The sequence below is a fragment of the Bactrocera oleae genome, chromosome 3, assembly GCF_042242935.1.
Source record: "Bactrocera oleae isolate idBacOlea1 chromosome 3, idBacOlea1, whole genome shotgun sequence".
Taxonomy (NCBI): domain Eukaryota; kingdom Metazoa; phylum Arthropoda; class Insecta; order Diptera; family Tephritidae; genus Bactrocera; species Bactrocera oleae.
The window spans coordinates 51,216,522-51,240,810 of NC_091537.1; the positions used below are offsets into that span (position 1 = coordinate 51,216,522).

The 24,289-nt window shown below is 38.3% G+C and overlaps 1 protein-coding gene and 1 long non-coding RNA gene across 3 annotated transcripts; one reads left to right on the forward strand and one right to left on the reverse strand.

The window, feature by feature from the left end:
• The first annotated feature begins 993 nt into the window (after positions 1-993).
• Positions 994-20,717, forward strand: Trx2 (Thioredoxin 2). Its single transcript, XM_014243644.3, has 3 exons — positions 994-1,153; positions 16,920-17,066; positions 20,419-20,717. The coding sequence occupies exons 1-3, from the start codon at positions 1,130-1,132 to the stop codon at positions 20,566-20,568; spliced, it is 321 nt and encodes a 106-aa protein (XP_014099119.1). The 5' UTR covers positions 994-1,129; the 3' UTR covers positions 20,569-20,717.
• On the reverse strand, positions 20,712-24,020 carry LOC138856189 (uncharacterized). 2 transcript variants are annotated; one of them, XR_011395273.1, is made up of 3 exons: positions 23,586-24,020; positions 23,316-23,513; positions 20,712-23,201 (listed from the first exon to the last, which is right to left on the reverse strand). It is a non-coding gene; the product is annotated as an uncharacterized lncRNA (long non-coding RNA). The 2 variants fall into 2 exon arrangements; XR_011395272.1 differs by having other exon boundaries at positions 20,712-23,513.
• Positions 24,021-24,289: the final 269 nt, after the last annotated feature.

Consider the following 24,289-nt stretch of genomic DNA (forward strand, 5'->3'; position numbering starts at 1 on the left):
AAAACGGAGGAGCGGATTGGTGCAGGGGTCGCTGGGCCAAGCACCAAACTCTCCATTCCCATGGGAAGTTTCCCGAGCATCTTCTAAGCCGAGGTCTATGCTATAAGTCGGTGTGTAGCGATAAACCTGCAACGCAACTATCGCAATAAAAGTATTGCTATACTTAGTAATAGCCAGGCGGCACTAAGAGCGATCTCTGCCTATGAGGTCAAATCTCTTCTAGTGCTGGAGTGTATAGAACGGCTGAACAGCCTATCAGAACACAACCGAGTGCACCTTATTTGGGTGCCTGGCCACAGTGGTAAAGCCGGGAACGAACTGGCTGACGAGCTGGCCCGCTCTGCGGCCTTTACAAAAATGATAGGACCGGAACCATTCATAGCGGTTGGTCCACATACAATTAAAGAGCTCCTCCGTAGGGAGGAAAGAGTAGGTAGGGAGACACATTGGCAACAACTTCAGAGCATGCACCATGCCAGACTGCTAATGGGGGGTTACGACCTCAAACGGTTCAAAACCATAATTAATCTCCCGAGGAACAAATTCCGGCTACTTGTCGTGTTCTACACCGGCCACTGCAGGCTTAAGAAGCACCTCTTCAACATGGGCATAGCCTCTTCTGCAAACTACCGGTTCTGCGACATAGAGCCGGAAACCCCTGAACATCTGCTGATGAACTGCACAGCAGTCTGCAGACGCAGAATCAAGGCCCTGGAATCCATGTTTCCACACAGGGATTGTATCGCCTCACTAGCACCCAGCAGAATTTTGGAATTTATCAACATGCTGGGCCTAGATTATACGATATGACTTAGGGGAGGGCACAATAGACCATAGGTCGCGGTGCATACCTCAAAATTAATCTATCTATCTATCTAATATGCTACAAAAGACTTCGTGTGTAAACGCAGTTTTAATAAGAATTGCGGCAACAAAAAACTTCGAGTTTGAACCGAACTAAATAAATTTAAAAATTTTTGATATCGAAAACGGTGGCAATAGTGATTTTGTGATTCATTGAACTATTAAACATTGATATTATTTGTTCATTGATATTTGCTTGGCCGTGGTGAGTGGTGTTTTAAAGTGAAGTTATATTAATTATTGGAGAACAAGTTTTTACTTTACAATGCCGCATTTAATAAAGGATTCGGTAAGTGATTTATAACTGGAGACGCCATTTGAAATGGTTTCTGTCTAGTTTTTTATGTACTATATTGTTATTGCATGATTGGGTAAAATTATTTTTATTACTCAAGAAACTATATGTGCTAAGAAAATTTACTATGTCCCATTTAGTTAAAGATTCGGTAAGAGAATTTCCGCTGAAGTATTTTATGATGAATACTGTTTTATCTTTCACATTATTGAGTAGATATGACATCATAATTTTTTAAGGGTTTGTAAAACTCGTTGAAACTAAATATCATATATAAGTGAATATTCCAAACCATATTTACATGATGAAATATAACAAAATTTGGAAAAATAGTTCCACACCAAATTATATAAATGGCGACGTGTAAAAATTGTATTTATTTATACTGGTTATTCAATTAAGTAAATGAATTATTGAATTGATGGATAATTATGCTTAGTATTATTTAGCCTTTATTTTTATTTATTAGACCTTTTGACATTCTTAAAACAAGCAATCATATGGATTAAAGGTTAATTAAATTTACGGTTTTGCATTAGTTTACGTCTTCAGCAAATTGTTGTTAAAATCTTAAATTTGGTATAAATTGTGTATTAATAATATTATAATCATATTTATTATATATAATCATGTATATTAGTACATTATAATCACGGTTTCTTCAGCACTGAACATGATTGACCACGTTGCTGAACTTCTCTGCTGTGGTAATTATATGTGGGATTCGCACTGAATTGCGTCTATGGATTTATTGTATAAAATAAATGTGACTACTTCACTAATGAGTGTATGTTGGTATGAAAAGATTAGATTAGATTAAATTACAGGTATGCATACAAGTTGACCTTTGGTCTATTGTGCTCTCCCTTCTCTTCTCTCTCTATGATTTTGCACACATTTAGTTTTTTAGTTATAATTTTGGGTGGGCTTTAGTTTAGCATCCCACAATTTCAGGGTTAAGAGGGGTATGGTTGGATAGAAGAGATTCTCCAGATCACGAATATATATAATTATTGCCGCCGGAAACTTATAGTTTTCGAGATATTTGCATTTTAAGTTGAAAATTTTCAAATTTCATTTTACAATTTCTCGATTTATGGTTATCTTTTATTTTATATTATGCACTTATTATACACTAACTTTTCACTTCAATGTTTCTACATATTTATTTTGTATTAAATATTTAAGTATTTGCTTTAAATAAGTGCCCGGGAAAATTATGGAAAACTTAAAAATTAACAAATTTTTTTCTTTGAGTATAATAGTTTCAGGCAAAACGATATTAATAAGAATGAAAAAATATTCTGTGGCACCATCAACATATGTAGTTGCAGGAAACTGCAGTACTGCAGCTTGTCATTGATCCTACAAATGTTTGGCATCTTTGTGGTAGAGTTGAGGTACAATCAGCTTTTACCAGCTCCTAAAGCTTATTTGCCATTTTCTTTGTATGTTATACTGGTAAGGTATCCTGATTACGAATTTGAGTTCAAAAATTTTCCATCCCGTATAGATTTTGTGTTACAGAGTACGTGTTTTTTTCTGAAATCGTGTAATTTATACTTTTGACTGCTTATACTGCAACGGTTGCATTTACATGTCTATTAAATGTTTTGTTGACAATTTTTTCACAAATGCTGACTTTCGCTTGTACTGCTGATCTCTTTTCCTCATATGGAACCAACGGTATCCTATCTGCCTTGGTGTCGTTGCTTATTAGGATGTCCTAGTGGAACCTTTCTTTTTGCGCATCGTTAACTGCAACCAAATTTTCGGCAAAGAAATTTAAATGTGAGTGGAGAAAGGGGATTTTAAGGGAAATGCGACAGCCCATTTTGCGATAGGACACGAGGATGCTAAAACACCTAGGCTCGACGCGAGTAAGCTACCTCATCAAGGTCCTCAACTTGTCGATGACCACTTCTTAAATACCCGATGTGTGGAAAGTCAGAAGAGTGGTCCCACTACTGAAACCTGGGAACCCCGCCAACAAAGGGGAGTCTTATCGTCCAATAACTCTCCTTTCCCAGTAGTGACACTTTAGACCTTGCTACTCCCGACATTCACTCACCACCTGAGTCTAGCAAACCATCAGCATGACTTCCGACTACTGCGCTTAGTCATAAACGCCCAGATAGTTCATTGCCTAAACCAGAAGCCACTCTACGAGAGGACGATCTTCGTAGCGTTGGACTTGTTAAAAGCTTTAGACACAGTCAACAACACAACGCTATTTGAGGACATAGAAAAATCCACGCTCCCTCCAGTGTTGAAGAGGTGGACGCTGAACTACCTGAGCGGTCGGCATTCATTCGTACTGTCTCGAGGTCAAAACTCCAAACTATACAGCAGAGGGTACCGCAGGGTGGTGTCCTTTCCCCGCTACTGTTTAGTTTCTACATCTCGAAACACCCCAACCACCAGAGGGAATTTCCGTGACCTCGTACGCTGATGACTGCACGATATGGACGTCTGGCAATGGAATCGATGTCATGTGCCCGAAAGTAAACGGCTATCTCTCAAACCTTTCTCGCTTCTTCTCTGCAAGGAGCCTGATACTCTCCCCCACTAAATCCACTGCGATCACATTACGTCGATCCTTGATTACGTCGACGACATTAGTACGCTGACCAGACTTCGGACGCAAAGAAATTCAGACAAGTACTGACCGCCACTCACAAGGGATCCATCAACACCTTCACTGACGAGGGAATGGCGTACTACTAGTCAAACCACCATCCATAGCAGACGTAGAGCTCGAGTTGCCTCGCAAATCCAGATTGAGCCTCACGCAGCTTCGTTCTGGATATTGTAGCAGGTTAAACCTCTACTTATCCATTATAGACCCCGACATACCAAATATATGTCCTGCGTGCAAAGAGTCTCCGCATAACACTAACCACCTCTTTGTATGCCCAACGAACCCTACTTATCTAACACCCATTTCCTATGGTCCTACTCCGTCGAAACTGCTCGTTTTCTGGGCCTTCGGTTAGATGACCTCGACGACAACCAAACTATAATTTATCACCCAAGCGGGGACAAGGTAACCGTTACAACAACATTATGTACACAAGTTTCTTTGCTACATGCTGTAATTCAACATAACTCCATTTTATTAAAAAAAAAAAACAAGTCCAAAATTCTACGCGTTAAGGAAATTTTAACTAACATTTTCCGTGTCACTTTAGGGTGTCCTTATGAACCACCCTCAATTTCATGAGTACTGTGGTGCCCAGGTCTGTCTGCACAGCTCTCCTCGCAGAAGGGTGTGAGCTTGTTCCCAAGTCTCCGGTTGGACTTGACCAAAACTTTTTCGTTAATCTATGAAACGCTTTACTTGCCCATTCGATACAAAATGTTACCGTAGCACATTTGAAATATTAACGCCAAAATTGTTGGCTAGCATCGCAAAGATCGAGGGAATAGGCTGTACGACAGCAAACTTGGACAACTTGCGCTTTGCCTCAAAGAGCACGTTTGCTAATAATAATAATCTTGCTTCTTATTAAAATAACCGCCTGGAAGTGGCGAGAACTGCCACTATATAATTTGAAAATGAGATAAGCAGCTAGTGCGGCCTGTCTCTAATAGACATAACACTCCTGCACCCTCGCAAACTCAGGAAGGCATTTAAGACCATCTAATGGCTCGTCACAACGAACATCGTTTTTTATTTCTATAGAATTATACGCCTTCACTTCCGGAGGTGCAATACTGCTGACAACCGCCTGTGCTACTGTTCTTAGCTACTCAGTGTCCATGTTATTCGATACCGACGAAGCTACGGGAATGTGCCTGTGGGCTGGAACTCTATTGCGGATATCCAAGTCTGACCCTGAATCAATTGAATGTCGGCGAGGAGTTTGAAAAAATGGTGAGCTCATCTGCCTTAGACAATAAACTTTAATATAAAGGAGTAAAGTTAGCCGGATGTTTCAAAATCCTGAATATCAGTTATATAGAATTCCCAGAAACATGTGTCCCAAGTTCCTTTATGATATCTTAATTTTTACGCAAGTTGCAGCTTGCACGGACGGATTGACAGACATCCGGATTTCAAATCGTGTCGTCATCCTGATCATTTATATGTACATAATCCTATATCTACCTCGATTAGTTTTATGTGATACAAACAACCGAGATTAAATTATTATACTCTGTAGCAACACGTTGCTAGAGTATAAAAAGTAAACGATTATACACATCTTGTCTAAGATTGTATGCAAATATTATCGCATGGAATAAGCTCGTGTGTGGAGTTGCAGCTTGTTGGTGAACGATTGCCCACTCGACACTCTGTACAATCAAACATGTATGCTTATGATTCGAGTTTCGCGAACAGCATGTTCATCTTGAACTCGCCCTTTAGCGGTCAATACTTGTATTTATACTTAAAAGATTGATCTAAATAAAATCCGAGTGTCTAGTCGAGTATGCACGAAATTTTGTATCCGGTGCAGCTCTCTGGTCGTAATCTGGACACTGGACAAAGCATCAAAATATGCTAAGATATCCAGGACAACAAATTAGTTTTTGTAGAGCTGTGTTATTTCTCTAGTATAAATAAATGATTGGCAATGCAAAATACTTGTTAGTGTTGTTAACCTCACTTTCGTACCATGTTGCACAGAGTATAACAACAACCGCTGGGTAAACCAAGCCCCCAACAATTTTTTGGATCACTTAAAGCATATCGATATAGATACATGTGAAATTGTATGTCTATATCCAACTGATAAAGATGACTAGACTAATTGATTCTCGGATGTCCGAGTGTACAGGCAAGTTATACCTTGAGTAAAAGGTACACATTTTACCTGGACACAAAATCAAATAATAATTGAATTCCGTCATCAGGAAAATATCAGAATTAAACTTGGTTCAAATAGTGACTTCAATATGTAAAACCTTCAATATGTATGTGCATGTATGATCTTGGACATATCGTAGTTTAGTACTATCTGTAATGAAATGGGGTCAATACTTACCTTTACTCCCATTTACCTTACGAAATATTCTCTATCGTATATATCATTTGTATGTGTGATCTTGGACATATTATAGTTAAGTACTGATCTAGTCGATACTGTATTTATATAAATTACGTTGGCAAGTTTTCTTTACCAAAAATATGAATTAGCATCCAAACTGGCTGAATGGTTCAAACCTTAGTATGGACCACATTAACATAATATAGTGATCTTTTCTATTCTAGTCCTATCCTATTAGTATGTAATATAATTAAATGCCCCTTAATCAACATGTTATCTTAGACTTATTGCGGCCTACCAATAAGGAGGACTTGAATTTTACTGCTCGTGGCGGCCAGGTTTGCATTTTATCATGCCTTGTTTCACGTTAGTACAACACTTGGAAATTGTTCAAGATTCTTACGCAAATTCACGTTTTCCGAAAAATTCACAAACTCACGTTCATCGAAAAGTCATCTTCTCAGTTAAGGCCCATTTCTGGTTTAATGGCTTCGTCAAAAAACCAAATTGTCGCTATTGGAGTGAGTCAAATCCTCGTGTGGTTCAGGAAACACAATTGCATCCCCAAAAATATACCGTTTGGTGCGGATTGTAGTATGACGGCATCAGCGGACCTTGATTTCCTTCGAAATGAGTCAGGAAATGCCGTTACCATCAAAAGCGAGCATTACAACACGAATTTGATTGGCTTTTTCCCCGGAAATCGACGTGGACGATTTATATTTCCAACAAGACGACGAGGCCCCATGTTTCACGTCTAAACATGTACATATTGCGTGCAAAGTTTGGCGACTCGTTAATTTCGAATAATGGCCCAGTCAAATCGACGCCAAGATCGATCTCTCTCAATTTCTCGGGGGTTTGTTAAATCAAAGGGTTACGCTAATCAACCAGCAACGTTCGAGGACGAGACAACTTTCAGCGCACTAAAGCCAAAATACTACACCGGGTCATCGAAAATTGGCGTAAATCACGGTGGAGATATGCAAACGGAGCCGTGGTGGCCATTTGTCCGATTTTTTGTTCAAATCATAAATGGCATATAATTATCTACACAGTAAAAAAAAAGTAGCACATTTAATTATTAGAAAGTGTGCTGCTAGATTTTGCTTGTGATTTACATGGCAATGAATAGATCGTTCACCAAGAAAATGCCCCAACCCATGTTGCAAAGAAGACAATGGAGTTTTTTAACTCCCGTCAGACTGATTCAGTTCGCTGCCTTATGCCCAGACCTCAATCCCTTTCAGGATCTATGGGGAATTCTTTTTTTTTAATCCTAAGGACCGGATTGAAAAATAAAAGAAAAAATTTAATCCCAAGCATAAAATCAAGAATTAGAAAAAAGAAATTGTTTTAGAATGACCATTTTTTCGCGTTTGCATACTTTATTCATATTAAAAAAAAATTAAAGATTGGACGCAAAGATGAGAATTCTGGATGCGGAAAGTAATTTTTTTTAAAATAATAAATAAACACATTTTCCATATGTTCTTTAGCGTTGAACTCCTTTCTGCATTGGAGGCCTTCGGCCGCGCTTCCCTGGTCACGGAGAAAACTCAGAAAAATCCGATCAGATCATTTTCAAATATCTTAGCATCTATCTTAACATTACATTGAAGTATAAGTATATAAAATTTTATTAACTCACTAGCAGGTCCTACTGCCCCACCATGTTCGGCTGTTGAGGGATAGCCTGGCGCTGGCGTACATCCCAGAACCTTGGCGCACTGCAAAGGTGATCTTCATACCCAAGGTAGGAAGGAAAGACTATTCGTTGGCGAAATCCTTCAGACCAATAAGTTTAACTTCCTTCCTACTGAAAAGCATGGAAAAGATCATAGATCACGACATACTGCCAATACTGCTCTGTATCAGCTGACCTCAGAGATCCGAAGTTCGTTAAACGGGGGTGAGGTGCTGTTATGCGCCTTCCTTGACATCGAAGGTGCTTTTGACAATACGTCACACGAGAGCGTGTCAAAAGCACTAGAGAAAAGGGGTGTGGCGATGCCGGTGCGCAGATGGATTGAAGCAGTACTGTGCACCAGGATTGCCGAAACCACAGTAGGCGACACTAAGATTCGTCTTGGCACAACAAGAGGCTGTCCACAGCGTGGAGTGCTATCCCCCCTACTTTGGAGCCTAGTTGTGGACGATCTTCTCGAGCTTCTAACCAGCAACGGAATCCGCTGTCAGGGATACGAGTTAGCGGACGATATTGTTATATTAGCTAGAGGTAAATTCGTTGACACTCTGCGATATTGTACAAAGGGGATTAAGGCTGGCAAAGGAATGGTGTAGTGGGGTTGGCCTAAACATCAACCCCTCCAAAACTACAATCATACCGTTTACCAGACGTAGGTTGCTGCCAGGCTTCAGAAACCTATCCCTAGGTGGAACGGAGGTGGAGATGGCCAGCACGGTAAAGTACCTGGGCCTTACGCTGGACTCCACTCTACGGTGGAAGCAGCATGTGGACCTAACCGTAGCCAAAGCTACGAAAGCGCTCATGGTGTGCAATCGACTTGCTGGGGTTCCAAAGCATCGCAGATCTCGGTAGGACTTCGACTATCGAGGCTGCAACGACTTGCCTGCATCTGCGCGTCGGGCGCGATGCGTAATGTCCGACCGCAGCACTGAAAGTAATGCTGGAGCTAACACCGCTACATATAGTGATCGAGCAGACGGCCAAACAGACCTTGCTTCAAATGTCAGCAGAAGGGTTTGGCAAAGGGAAGGTAATCTCGTCCCAGTAGATGAAGGCCCTAAGTGACGCAATGCCACTGGCCCTTCTTCCAAGGGACATCATTACCAAAACAGTAAGCTTCACTAGGAAGTTCAGGGTTACCCTTGGCAGTAAGGCAGAATGGAACGATTCCATGCTGGACATACTACTAAGGAACAGTACTATCAAGTGGTACACCGACGGTTCGAAAACGGCGGAGGGGATTGGCGCAGGGGTCGCAGGACCACGCACCAAGCTCTCCATTCCCATGGGAAGTTTTCCTAGCATATTCCAGGCGGAGGTATATGCTATAAGTCGGTGTGTAGAAATAAACCTCCAACGCGACTACTGCAATAAGAGCATCGCCATACTTAGCGATAGTCAGGCAGCACATAAAGCGATCTCGGCTTTTGAGGTCAAATCGCTACTAGTGCAGGAGTGTATAGAACGGCTGAACAGCCTATCAAGTCTCAACAGAGTGCACCTCATCTGGGTGCCTGGTCACAGGGGTATAGCAGGAAATGAACTTGCTGACGAGTTGGCCCGCTCTGCAGCCTCTACAAACATGTTAGGACCAGAACCGTGCGTAGAGGTTCGTCCACATACCATTAAGGTGCTGCTCCGTAAAGAGGAAAGAGCAGGGAGGGAGAGACACTGGCAACATCTCCAAGGCATGCGCCATGCCAAGTTGCTAATGGGGGGTTATAACCTCAGACGGTTTAAAACCGTAATCAATCTCCCGAGGAACAAATTTCGGCTTCTGGTCGCGTTCTACACCGGACATTGCAGGCTTAACAAGCATTTATTTAACATGGGCTTGGTCTCCTCTGCAAACTGCCGGTTCTGCGACATGGAGTCGGAAACTCCAGAACACCTACTAATGGACTGCACAGCAGTCTGCAGACGTAGAGTCAAGGACCTGGGATCCATGTTTCCAAAAAGGGATCGCATCGCCTCATTGGCTATTGGAGTTCATCAATATGATAGGGCTAGATGAGTCGCTGTGACTTAGGGGAGGGCACAATAGACCATAGGTCGCGGTGCATATCTCAATCATTATCTAATCTAATCTAACCCAACGATTACCCTCCTCCCGCCCAACCGACGCGAGGGGCGCAATCCGCATACGTGCGGAATTAGCCGAGTCAGAAAAGGCAAGAGAGTTTTTTAAGTGTTGAGATCTAAAACTGCTCAGCTACAGAAACAAAAATTTCAACAGCTATGATTTATAGTTACAATATAATAAATTGTTACATTTTAATTTATTAAGAGAAAACAATAAAGTCTTTTTAATTTTGAAAAGTGAGTCAGATAAGTCAAATGTGCTGGAATGAGAATTAAAATCATGACATATACGGCGGAATGGCTCGTTTAGTTCAAAATTTGATGTACAGGATTTTAACAGTAAAGGTCTAAACTGCCTCGAAAAGCGAATCGGGATATTAAATTTAATTTTAGACAGGAGAAAAGAATTGCAAACTGTTCCATTCAAGATTTTCACTAAGAATATTATGCCAAGCATTTCCCTACGATTAGAAAGTGTAGGTAGATTAATAAGTTTTAAACGAGTTTTGATCCTATATATACTCGAGATATTTATGCAGTCGCTAAATTTGGAACAGTACATACCATTACGTACACATTAAACCACCTATAAGGTTACAGCATGGCACATCGCAATTTTCATCTGAGTTAAGCAATTTATAATTTAGTTTGTTCGGTAGATGGGTACTGACTGCGTTATAACCTCTTACTTATATTAAATTTATTTAGAACTTTTAACATAAGCAGCCTGGATTAAGCAAATTTAGCCATTAATTCTTTTAGTCCGTCATTCTAAAATTTTCCATTAAATATTTTTTGAAACTACCCATTCTTGTCATGTCTCCTATAGCTATTACCAACATCAATCATCAACATATATGGCGTTTTCGGTAATGCAACTGCGCAGCATGAATGATGCAACAGTTCGAAAAAGCAAACTTGGCATCTTTAACCAAATCGAAAGTTCGAAAAACATGATATTTTTGTAACGATTATCTAATCCCCGCTTAGGTGGTAAGGTTCAGTTTAGTTGTCGTCGAAGTCATCTAACAAATGACCCAGGAAACGAGCTGTTTCAACGGGGTCGGACCATATGGAGAAAGGTCTTTGCTGAGTGGGTTTCGTTGGGCATGCAAAGAGGTGGAATGTCATGAGCAGACTTATTGTATGCTGGACATATATTTGGTATATCGGGCTAGATTCTGGACAGGTAGCTATTTAAACTGCTACAGTATCAATAACGGAGTTGCGCAAGGGTATGCTGGACATATATTTGGTATATCGGGCTAGATTCTGGATAGGTAGCTGTTTAAACTGTTACAGTATCAATAACGGAGTTGTGCAAGGATATGCTGGACATATATTTGGTATATCGGGCTAGATTCTGGATAGGTAGCTGTTTAAACTGCTACAGTATCAATAACGGAGTTGTGCAACGGTCAGTCTAGATTCTCGTGGCAACTCGAGCTCTTTGTCTATGATGGGTGGTGATTTGGCTCGAAGTACGCCATTCACTGAGAGGGTTGGTGAAAGTGTTAATGGCTCCACTGTGAATGGCGTTCAGTGTTGTATGATTGACTGTGTCAAAAGCTTTTGACAAGTCCATCGCTAAGAGGATCGGCCTCTCACAGGTTGGAATTTGGTTTAGGCCATTAAATATCTGCGCGTTTATGACGTGAAGTGCTGTGGTGGTGCTGTGCACCTTTCGAAAGCCATGCTGATGATCTGCTAGACTCAGGTGATGTTTGAATGTCGGGGGTAGTAAGGCTTCAAGTGTAGTCACTACTGGGGAAAGGAGAGTTATCGTATGATAAGACTACATTTTGTTGGCGCTCTTCCCAGTTTTCAGGAGTTGGGGGAACCACTCTTCCGACTTTCCTCACATCAGGTATTTGAAGAGTGGGCAGCGACAAGTTGAGGATCTTGGTGAGGTAGCTTACTCCCGTCGACCCTAGATGTTTCAGCATCAGCATTTTTATTCTGTCAGGGCCAATGGATTTCGACGAGTAGTGCGCAGTCTTTTAGCATTTTCCGCCGTCGGATAATACAACGTTACATCTTGTCTATCGAAGGGGGCAGTGTAAATTACCGGCTGATGTAGCTCGCGCACTTCTTCGGGCCCGAGGAGGCATGGCCATCGATTTGAATTTCAACACGGACGTCCTGTCTTCTCGTATTAGAAAAAACCTTGACAGTAGTTCAAATCTTGCTCACACCGGTGGAGAGGTTGCGGGACTTCAGATGCTCTATCCATTTTGTCCGCTTATGCTGATTTACCATTTGCCGAATCTCCAAATTGAGATCCCTTAATCGCCAGGTTATGCTATTTATCGGACCACCGCTAGCGATTCTAATATCCGGCGAGCTATTACAGGTGCCCATAATTTTGATGGGGTCTTCGTCATTGATTGTGTTGGCATGTTGCCCAAGTATATATTTAATATTTCGAGGTCGATATCGCCTGACCGAATAGCTATACCCTGATATTTAGGGATAGTATCCCTGCGGTCGATGTTGCCATCAATGATACGATATTGATACGAGGGCTAGGCCTCCATTGAAACCTGCACAACTCAGAAGAACTGAGCGGCTGTTTAACTTGGTTTTTTGGACCGCAGCTATCGACTCGATCTTGCTTTGAAGTCCGTTGCAGGTAAATTGTTAACGTCGGGTTTGTCTATTTTTGTTTGTGATGGCAATACCGAAAAGCGCATTTCAAGAGAATATGATGAAAAAATAAGTATTTTTCAAAAAAACTCAACATCTTTAAACATACCGTATATGCTTTCCATAATATAACCTCTGTTAAGGATATACAGTGGCGAGCAGAATTGAGTGCACGTTTACAAAACTGACTTTCATTACCCATAAAAATATAACCACACAAGCAAATCCAAATTTTGTTTTATTTTTATTATTTAATTCGTAACAAATTCTAGTAAAGAAACAATGACTGAAATAAATTTCGAAGAGTTTGAAAGAAAAAACAAAGGAAACTCGCATAAACTCAGTTTGGCACGTGGTATGACTTCCAAGTATTATAATAAGAAAATATATAAGGTTGTCAAATATCTCCCTTCCGCTTTTTTGCTCTTCATTCAATGCTTTATAAAAAGTTTTACAGTGATCGGACATATTATATATTTACATTTGATGGACTTTCAAATTATAATATAATATGAATCGAAAACTTTAAATTCTAGCAGCTGGTGGAAATGTTTCATCATAATCGACTTAATATTTTTGGATAAATCCTCGTTGTTCTTTGTTCAATGTTTTTGTTTTCTGGCTATATAATTACCAGGTCCTATTTATTTCATTGGCAACGTGCCTATATTTTATTTCATCAAATGTATTTGGGACATCGTTAAAAATAGTACACGAATTTAATAATATTTTTTCCAGCTGTTATTGTCTTCATTGTGGGATATCTGTGGCTTGTCCTTTAGTCTCTCATGTCTTCTACCCATTACTTTGATATCTTTATTGTTGTTGTCAAAATCATCAATTTGATCACCATTTTCACTTAGCTGTTAAGTTGTTTTACATTTTGAACTGTCATTCGAGAAATTTAATTCCTTACTTTCATTCATTTTCTTTTCTTACTTTCATTCGGAAAATGTACATGATCAGATACCTTACTATCTTTCAAGAAGTCTTTTTCATCACATTCGTTAATTTCATTAGAGAATTCTGTTTGCCATTTTTCCCTACTTCACCCCAGAAATTTTCATTATTTTAATTTACTTACTGTTTTTATTATTCACAGCTCTAGGACTAATCATATTCATTTCATCGACAACTACATCTCTTGCAACAATAAATTTTTCATTACAGCATCCCATAGTTTAAATTTTGGTTCATAACTAACAAAAATACTTTTGTATGATTTATAATTTTAATTTTTATTATGCACATACTATATACAGTCGAACCAAACACCCGCAGTGCTCTTGATTGGGCTCTCTATTGTGCCATATCTCATATGGAGTCATTGCCCTATCACCACGTTCTGTTTGGAATTGGGTTAACTATAATATGATACAGTTAATACAGCTTCCCCTCAGAAACTTTGATTTAATTTTGCATAATTGGCCGAGCCTTTTCAGTAATGGTTCTTATCATCCGTTCAGAAAAACCGTTTCATTGAGGTGTGGTTGGCACTGTCAAATGATAAGTTATTCCTTTCATAACACAAAACTCACATATCTCATGGGGAAAATATTCTCTACCATTGTCATTATACAAATTAACAATCTTAAGATTAAAATGCCCTTCACTCTTTTACTACAAAATCTTTAAACATGTGAAATACATCTGACTTGTGTTTCATTAAATAAGTTACACAGTAATTTGTAAATTGCTCTACGAAGATTACATAGTAATTTTTGTCATTTAAAGTTACCGCTATAATTAGACCACATACATCTGAATGTATTGGGGTTCCTTAATTTTTTTCCAATTAAACAAGGTTCACATATCTCATCTGATAGCTCCAAATATTAAGAAGACTGTTGTCAGTGAATATGTTTTTTCTTAAAGGGTTTGTTTCGAATTTCTTTAATAAATGTAAATGCAAAAACCATGTTGTGATTTTGCGATTTGAGTTTGCTTATTTTCATTATTCTTACATAATAATAGCAATATTTTTTAATGTGCTCCTCTTAGCCAAAATGATATCATTTTATATTATATTATTTTTAGGTTTGCTTTTAAATGATTTCTTTGGTTTAGTCACCCTATTTCTAAATAAGTTATTTGCATTATTTGGAATAAATGACTTTCCTACTAATATCGTTATTGTCATTATTACGTTTGATTTAATGATCTAGCAACCTATTTTTCACAAAAGCTAATGTCAAATTTAATTCAGTTAATGTGTCTAGTCACTCAAATATTCTATTAGCATACTTTTTGCACATATTTCTGCTTTTTTCTAGGTATCATCCCCTACATCGGGCAATTTGTTATAAATAAGATTTTAACACATCTAATTATGCAAATAAAGCCGTAATTCTAAATTTCCAAACAATATTTTTCGCCATTAAACGCTTTGCCTTTTTATACTCTCGCAACCTGTTGCTACAGAGTATAATAGTTTTGTTCACCTAACGGTTGTTTGTATCACCTAAAACTAATCGAGTTAGATATAGGGTTATATATATATAAATGATCAGGATGAAGAAACGAGTTGAAATCCGGGTGACTGTCTGTCCGTGCGTGCAAGCTCTAACTTGAGTAAAAATTGAGATATCTTAATGAAACTTGGTAGACATGTTTTTTGGTACCGGGAGACGGTTGGTATTGCAGATGGGCGTAATCGGACCACTGCCACGCCCACAAAACGCCATTAATCAAAAACAAATAAATTGCCATAACTAAGCTCCGCAATAAGATACAAGACTGTTATTTGGTACACAGGATCACATTAGGGAGGGGCATCTGCAGTTACATTTTTTTTAAGTGGGCGTGGTCCCGCCCCTAATAGGTTTAATGTGCATATCTCCTAAACCGCTAAAGCTATAATAACAAAATTCACTGGAAGCAAATGTTTTTAGAAGCTCTACCTACAGTGTGAAAATAGTTGAAATCGGGTGGCAACTCCGCCCACTCCCCATATAACGGTACTGTTGAAAACTACTAAAAGCGCGAAAAATCAAGCACGAAACACGCCAGAGAAATTAAATATTATCTCTGGGATGGTATGAGATAACTTTATAGGAACCGCGTTCAAAATTAGACAGTGGGCGTGGCACCGCCCACTTTTAGGTGAAAACCCATATCTTGGGATCTGCTTAACCGATTTCAACCAAATTCGGTGTATAACGTTCTTTTATATATTTTCGTTCGTATATTTCTATGTCATAGTGCAAAAATGGGCGAAATCGGACAACAACCACGCCTATTTCCCATATAACACCATTTTAAATTCCATCTGATTCACTTTCCACTATGCATATCAAGCAACAATGATTATATCGGGGTAAAACTTTGCGTGAATAATACGTTTAAAGTATGACACCTTGTTACCAAAAATTGTCTAAATGGAACCAAAACTGTTCAAGCCCCTAAGTACTAAACATGTGAACCCAAGTGCCTATATCTGACCTTCTACCGAAAATATCAGTCAATCCAGAAAGAAATCTCAAACGAGTATACCATTTGACTTTGCGAGAGTATAAAATGTTTGGTTACATCCGAACTTAGCCCTTCATTACTTGTTAATTTTACGTTATACACACAGCTATGTATATAAATTAAGGGATACACACGTGTAATTTAATTTAACAATCAAACTCAATTTTTAAAAAATTCTTTCTATTAGGCAGGAACTGACATAATAACCTGTTGAAAAGCAAACTTCTAGTTGACAGAATAATAACAACTATATTATTTTATCAACGGTACAAAAGAAAAGAAAGTGAAAAATAATTTTCAAACTGAACAGTGTGACAAACCTATTCATTCTAAACTTAGTATTGTATAATGTTAATTTTGTTTGAGGAATAGGGATATTCCAACACTGAATCTCCATATGCCAATACTAAAGACCAGTAGGTCTATATATGGCGTGACAGTCGGCCAGTATAGCCTAACCTAATATTGTATGATTCTCAATGGTTCTACTTGTATATAGCATAGATATAATGTGGTGCTCATCAATAGTCTACTTGTTTTAGGAATTGTAGTATTTAACATGTTTTCGAAATAAAAGCAAAGGTTTGTTCAAATTTTGAAGTAGTCAATGAAGAAAAATTAGTTCAAGATTTCATTTGTTCAGGTTATCATGTGTTATGGTAAAGCATATTGCATTTATGCATCTACGTTTATTTTATTAAATAATTAGACAGCATAGAAAAGTAAGAAAATCCACATTTAAACATGAGAATGAGACGTGTTTTGTTTGTTTTCTTTTAGAGTATTAAGACTTGCATTGAAATCGCTATCATATTAATTAATATACCTGTATTCGATTTTTCATTTTCTTTTATAGAATGATTTGAAGAATCAACTTAAAGAAGCTGGAGCTAAGTTAGTTGTAATTGATTTTTTTGCAACTTGGTGTGGGCCATGTAAAATTATCGCTCCTCGGCTGGAGGAATTGGCAAAAGAGTTCGAAGGAAGAGTCGTTGTATTAAAGGTATGTTACTGCATTACTGTGCGCATTCCTATTGTGCACAGGCTTTTAAATGTTATTCTTTTTTTAAGTAAATATGAATAAAATATAGATAATTACTTGTATTGAATTAAGAAAGGAGTCAAGTGTTTTATATTTATTTCTAGTTATTTTATTGCTTTGTTAACATTCAGTAATGTGATGCATGTAATCATTCATAATAAGAATAAATTATAGACTCCTACTTTTTTTGAACTAAAACTAATAACATTGAGTTTAAAAAGAATTTATACCAATGTTCAAAAACAAAGCATACAAAAACAAGTACTTTTTGGTATTGCTATGAAGAATCACTTGTTGTTGACTACCTGTTAGGGGAAGTGTGTCAATTGTCATCGAAACCATTTAGCGGTATGTCTCTGAAACACGCTGTTTCGACGGGGTCGGTACAACGACAACAACAACGGGGCATGCATTTCGACTGCAAGGATGCCATTCACTTTTTCGTGTTCATTTTGATAGTATGTACTATTCATATATACGATGCCTCTTATGAACGCCTCGAGCGCACTTACACCTGCAGCCACGCACAACTTAAAATTAACAAATTTCAAGTGTTACGCATATTTGGCAACACTTTATAGCGGTATCGAATTTTATTATTTAGAAATAAGTAAATGACCTAAATTCAGCAGGAGACTAAACTACAAGGTGCATTCCAAAGTAAACAGGACTTAAAAAAAAAAAAATTTTCAAAATAGTCTCCTTCTGCTTTAATACAGCTTTTTGCACGGTCCAAAAGCATGTCGAACGAGTGTTTTAGCTCGTTGCCCGGTATGGCCGCCTGTATGCCGGCGCAAGCCTTTTGAATGGCCTCCACGTCTGCATAACGCTTTCCTTTCATCGGCAAATGCATTTTTCCGAAAAGGTAGAAGTCGCACGGTGCCATATCAGGTGAATACGGGGAGTGGTTGATTGTTAAAATGTGATTTTTGGTCAAATAATCGGCCACAAGCGTCGATCGATGAGACGGCACATTATCGAGCAACAAACGCCAACTTTGATCTTCGCGATATTCGGGCAGAACACATCGAATACGTCGCACCAAACGCTTCAAAACTCCAAGCAGAATACCGCATTAACGTTTTGGCCGGGTGGAACAAATTCTTTGTGGACAATACCCTTGGAATTATAAAAACAAATCATTGTCTTCACTTTTGACTTCTCCAGGCGCGATGTTTTGGGTTTCGTCTCATTTCTCACTTATGTCCTCACAACCACTTTGAAAACGTTGAAACCGCCCATGCACTCTGCTACGGGATAGGCAATCATCGCCATAAACTTGTTTCATCAATTGAAACGTTTCGGTAAAAGTTTTACCAATTTTAAAACAAAATTTAATGTGGGCTCTTTGTTTGAAGCTCATTTTCGCACAGATGACAAAAACATACTGACACTTAAAACGCAATAACTTCACTTCCAATAGATGAAATGTCATGAAATTTTTACTGGAAGTCGATAAAGGATAACGCACTAGTCGACATATAGATGGCGCCACTAGAGTTTACTTTGTTACTTTTTTACTGTATACTTTGAAACGCACCTTGTATTTGAAAGTTAGTGGGGCTTACAAAGTGAGCTTGAAATATAGTAACTAACTTATACTATAATTATAGTTTATTTTCTTATATTCATTTGAAATACAAAGTTAAAGTTATTAATTTAAAAACATGAAATCGAACGCTTTTGTATAAACAAAGAAAAGCTATGTTGTTTTATTCACTAAACGAAAAAAATTTAAGACTATAATTATATTTAGGTAATATAATATAATTTACTTGTGCTTACTCCCGAAAGAACGAAAAAAACAAAAAAAAAATTAAGAAAATATAGTGGTACGTTCCGGTGTATGAAAGCTGTCCCCGCTAAGATGTCAAAACTGTGCTGGCGACTTTCACGCCAGAGTGAGGCTGGTCGACTTCCCCGGGGCCCGAAATATGGTTGTCTGTATCCCTTGGCCGGGTAAAAGTAGCTTTTGTGGAACTCGAGGCATCGCTAATCTAATTGAATTTTTTTATTATTAAAATAATATTTCAAATTATTCCACTGTTTGTGAATTTCCAACAATATTTTCGGAAGCAAAATTCTAAAATATAATAATATATGTAGTTTTATTTTGAATAACTATTATTATTATACATTATTATTGCACATTCATATATATATGTTATATACAATACAAGTATATATAAATACATAGTCCTACCATAATAACTTTTATTAAAAGTTAGGCCTTGAAATGATTAGTAATGCATACATATATTAAATGAGCGATGTACAAAATTTTATTAAAAATGGTCATAATATTTTGTATTCACACAAGCCTTCACACGATTCGGCTATTGATCAATAGCAGATCGCACAGTTTTTATTGGTATTGACGATCTACAAGAACCAAATATTTTTTAGACATATAAAACTTGTTTGTGTTTCCATATTTTCCAACTTTTATCCCAAACTGTAGTCCGATGGATTTAAATCTGGACTTCCATACGGTCAATCACCTGTGCTACTTGGCAATCTTGCTGGGAGATCCTATGCTCTCCATCCAAGAGAGTATTGCTAAACCGCTTTAAAAACCGTTACAGCAACTGGATGGTGACCACATTGAACCCTTGGAACAACATTTATTGAGTCTTTGGAAGCTCTTGCGTATATTTTTCCGTCTTGCTTATTTAAATCTTCTTCAACTGTTAATATTTTTTTTTATTTGTAAAACGGATACATTCTTGGTCGTTGACCACGTACCACTGAAGACACCGCTTGCATCCGATAAGCCTAATTTGTTTCAAAGGTGATATCAGAAGATGACCAGTCAACCAACGGTACACATTGCCATTGATCTGGTCGATATATCCATTTTTCTTGACTTAATTTTGTGTTTTCAAAGCGATCTCTGCGATTGCGTTCGCGAACAATTTTTATAGTAATTGGTTCGAACCACGCAAGGACGACTCTTCTCCTGACATCAACAGAAGACGTTTGAGAAAAACGACCAACAGTGCGTTCTCAAAATTTTGAAGAGAAAAAGAGAAAAATTGAGATGCACATAAATTTCACTTGCGCTTAGTAAAGCAATCCCCGCAATACGATTTTCTTTCGCTCCGCATTGCATTGTTAATAAGCGGAAATAAACACTGAAGTGATTATTAGGTATACAACTTCATACAGTTTACAAGTATAATAAAAACACATTTCTCGTAAAATTTTTCCACGCAGTATGCATTGTAAACTTTGTAACATAATTAATGGCAAGACTAAATATATCTATTGAAATTCGAACACTTAAAAATATATACATAATTATATTTTTCAGGTTGATGTGGATGAATGCGAAGACATTGCTATGGAGTACAACGTCTCTAGCATGCCAACTTTTGTATTTATTAAAGGAAGTCAACAGATATATTCCTTTGCAGGGGCAAATGCCGAAAAATTAGCGGATTACGTAGAGAAGAATGCATAAATTTAAATTCGAATTAATTGTATATAATTTTTTAATGCTGTAAAGTTTCTTAAACCTTATGCTGTAAAGTTTCCAATCTTCATTTTGAACAATAAAAAATAGTAGTCGTTTGAGATCATATTCTAAATAAAATTGGATGTAGAAACGTTTTCACTGTATTTATTTTGGATTGTTTGTTATTGAAAATATCTACTTAACATCATGACGATCATAGGTACATTTACTTCTTCATTAGATCTGAAGCAAAGATCGGACACGAGATTAGGGGAAATCCCAGAAACACAAGCTTGGATCTCTACAGGATGATAATATTAGCCAAGATACTTACGTGCATAACTCACATGAAAGGTTGAAAGAGGCGTGACCGTGTTCACGAATGTTCTTAATACAGCTTTTCATTACGCGTGCCCTACCTTAAGCACAAAACGAAGCCCCTTGGTGGAACAAGTAGCTCGGGTCTTCCAGACACAGAGTACGGGAATTTTTCAATTTGGCTAAACTAACGGAAAGCGAGGACTGTTGGAACGAGTATAAAGATCTCTTTAGGCAATACAAAAAGTTGATGCGCAGGACAAAACGAAAGTCCTGTAAGAACTTTTGTAGCAGTTTTGAAAATACTAACAAGGTGGCGAGACTCAGGAAACTTTTATCCAAGAGCTCCACTTCGCCCGATCTAATTTCCAAGAGTTGCGGAGAATGGACGAAAAACTGTGATGACTCAGTAGAAGACCTATTCCATTTTCTGGCTGTAAGGCCGCGATTAATCCGAGCTATGAAGAAATAAGTGCTGTAAACTTTGCGGAGTATAACATTACGGAAATTTAGATAGAATGGGCGATCGCAAACCGCTCATTCGACCCATTTAAATCTTCCGGTACGGATGGTATCATTCCAGCCATGTTGCAAAATGCGTTTTGTCTATCCGTGCCGTGGGTAAAATCGATTTTTAGGGGATGCTTGAAGTTCAACTCTGTGCTGAACTCATGGGAAGAGGCTAGAGTAGGGTAGTCCAACCTACGCGAATAAGGTTAGGTCTATAAGCTTAACTTCTTACCTGCTGAAAATATTCGATGAAATTCGCATTACATGGAAGCGCCCCCTGGAAGCTTGTCCTCAGAGATGAGTGCTATTTCCGCTCCTATGGACATTAGTGGTCAATAAACTGTTAAGGAACTTAGACGGCCACGCCATTAACAGTATTATGACCACCACTCTCAATACAGTCCAGAATTGGGCATCGATAGCGGGTCACTGGGAAATACAGAATACCTCCGTGGAACCTCATTGCGATAAATGGGACACAACCGTCTCTCAAGGAACGCACCATATACCTTGGGGTAGTCTTGGACAGCAAATTGCTGTGGAAGAACAAGGTGGATGAAATAGTAAGAAAGGCCAGCAATGCCTTATATATGTGAAGGCAGATGCTCGGCACAACCTGGAGTTTTCTCCCTCTTGCATTGGTGCTACACAGTGATTGTAAGACCAAACATTTCAGTAACAGGAAATTATACATGTATAACCTTCGGGTATAGCTCGGTGGGTAATGGAGGATTGGCAAGCACCGACTATATGATCCCACTTTTCAACTGGGAAAGAAGTTCTGAGTAAACATAGAAAAAGATGGTTGCCGTAAAGACATATTAACTGCGCGAAACAAATTAAATATTTATACGGAGGACGGAGCTGGTACTGTCCAGAGTTAGACATAAGGCAACCTTATAAGCATCGCACCAATACTGTATATTTCAAGCAGAGGCTATTGTCACAGTCAAGCACATTATACAGTCAAGCAGCTATCAAAGCTTTAACCTCGTTCCGCATATCGGGCAGAAGTGTCTTTGTTAGCAGAGCAGTTGGGGAGAGTGTCGCCAGAAGCAATCGACTTCACTTCTACTGGGTGTCAGGTCACAAAGGCATCAAGAGCAATCAGATAGTGGACGATATTGCCAAGGGTGGTGTACGGCTGACATCCGAAAACGTGAACAACATTGGAAAACCCATGCATTGTCTATATGACAATCTAGATAGAAGCGTGGCAACGAAAACGCGATGAAACGATGTGCCTGTGTGCAAAACTGCAAAAGTCATGTGTAAAACGGTAGATTGGAAATGTACAAAATCCCTACCGGCACTCGATAAAAGGGACTATAGAAAAATTAGCGGAATAGTCACTGGTCACTGATTGGTGGCGGCACACACCTGCAGAATGGGGTGCAACGATTTATAATAAGTAATAATTTAAACTTATGTATGTCTGGAACCGTTGCTAACCAACTCAAGTCTTTCGTTGCGGCCTTTGATGTTTTTTTTACGTTTCTCATTAACAGATGGTAGAGTTGCCGTTGCTTACAGTCGGCTTTCTTTTCCCATCGTGGCGTCCTCGCCCGAAGTGCTGTCGTTCTCATCGTCCACGTCATCAGGATAATCTGGTGGTGACTGACACCATGAGCATGAGGTAAGTCCGTTGGAATCATCGGTATACGCGGAAGAAGCTCTTCTTTGTATTTTCCCTGATGATCTTGGCTTCGATAATGTTATTCGTTCACAGTCAGTCATGATGGCAACAAATTTTTATTTTAGTTGCAAATTATGTGGTGGTAGCCCAGGCAATTTGAATGAATTTAAAAATTCTGTGGGAATAAAATACATGCCATTCAAAATGGTGCTTCGATAATGTTTTTGCTGATTTTTAACGATTAATATTGTGTCATTGCAAAGACGTGTTAGGTTAAAATTAAGACAACCTTTAGCTCAAAACCTCAATTGGATAATTCACATATCCTTGGTCGTCGATAGATTTGTATGGCACCAAGTCCTCTAGCAACAATTGTTGTATCTCTGAATTTTATCCCTTGACGTCCACATTTTTGCTGCCAAAATCGCTCTTTCTGCCAGCCACTCAACATTCCAGCAACTTCTCCGTTGTCAATATCCGCAGTTTTCTGAAAGTTTCCAGAGATAGATTTTGAAGAATATGAACGCGCATGTTCCCTACCTAATATTTATTTTTATACCTTTCAGTATCTTACCCAATACCCCAAGCGAGTGTTTGTGTCCCATAGTACGATTTGTTATGAATAAATAATAATTGTATACTGTTTCAGCACACTTGGCATGTACGATTATTTTTTAAGTTGAACACTGCATCTGAGTTATTTTGAATGTTAAATGGCAGATTAAATGCTGAATGAGCTATTCTGCCTCCATTTAATTAAGTTGATACAATGCCAGATAATGCAACGGCCAATGCGATGCCAGTTTTTGATCGTATCTCAGCAAGAAGTAGAAATATTTTGCTAGCTCCATCTTGTGCGTCGAAAAAAAAAGAATCCCCCTTCTCTTCCCGAAACTGTCAGTATAATGCGGTCGTAAATTATTTTTTGTTCATCATTTAGTAGTGGAATGAAATAACATTGGTCTGGTGACATTAACCAACAACAGTCGAGCACTCAGTCTGCAGATTGACTGTATATACACCCAATTATTATAACTAGAGATGAAACGGATATCCGGTAACTATCCGGTATCCAGCCTATTCGGCCACCATAATACTACGTGGCCGAATACTGGATAGACATCCGGCCGATAAAAAAAAAAGCTGGATAAAAGAAACGTATTTTTGAGTAATTATTTGCTTATTTAGTAAGAATCACATTACTTAAATATAATTAGTTTAAGTATTCAATTTTAAATTACACAATAGTAAGTTAATGTAATA

Excerpts from the sequence above, each read along its gene's own strand:
- Trx2 (XM_014243644.3), top strand. The coding sequence starts at position 1,130 with ATGCCGCATTTAATAAAGGATTCG. Across the intron at positions 1,154-16,919 it reads CGCATTTAATAAAGGATTCG|AATGATTTGAAGAATCAACT; the intron begins GTAAGTGATTTA and ends TTTCTTTTATAG. Across the intron at positions 17,067-20,418 it reads GAAGAGTCGTTGTATTAAAG|GTTGATGTGGATGAATGCGA; the intron begins GTATGTTACTGC and ends TATATTTTTCAG.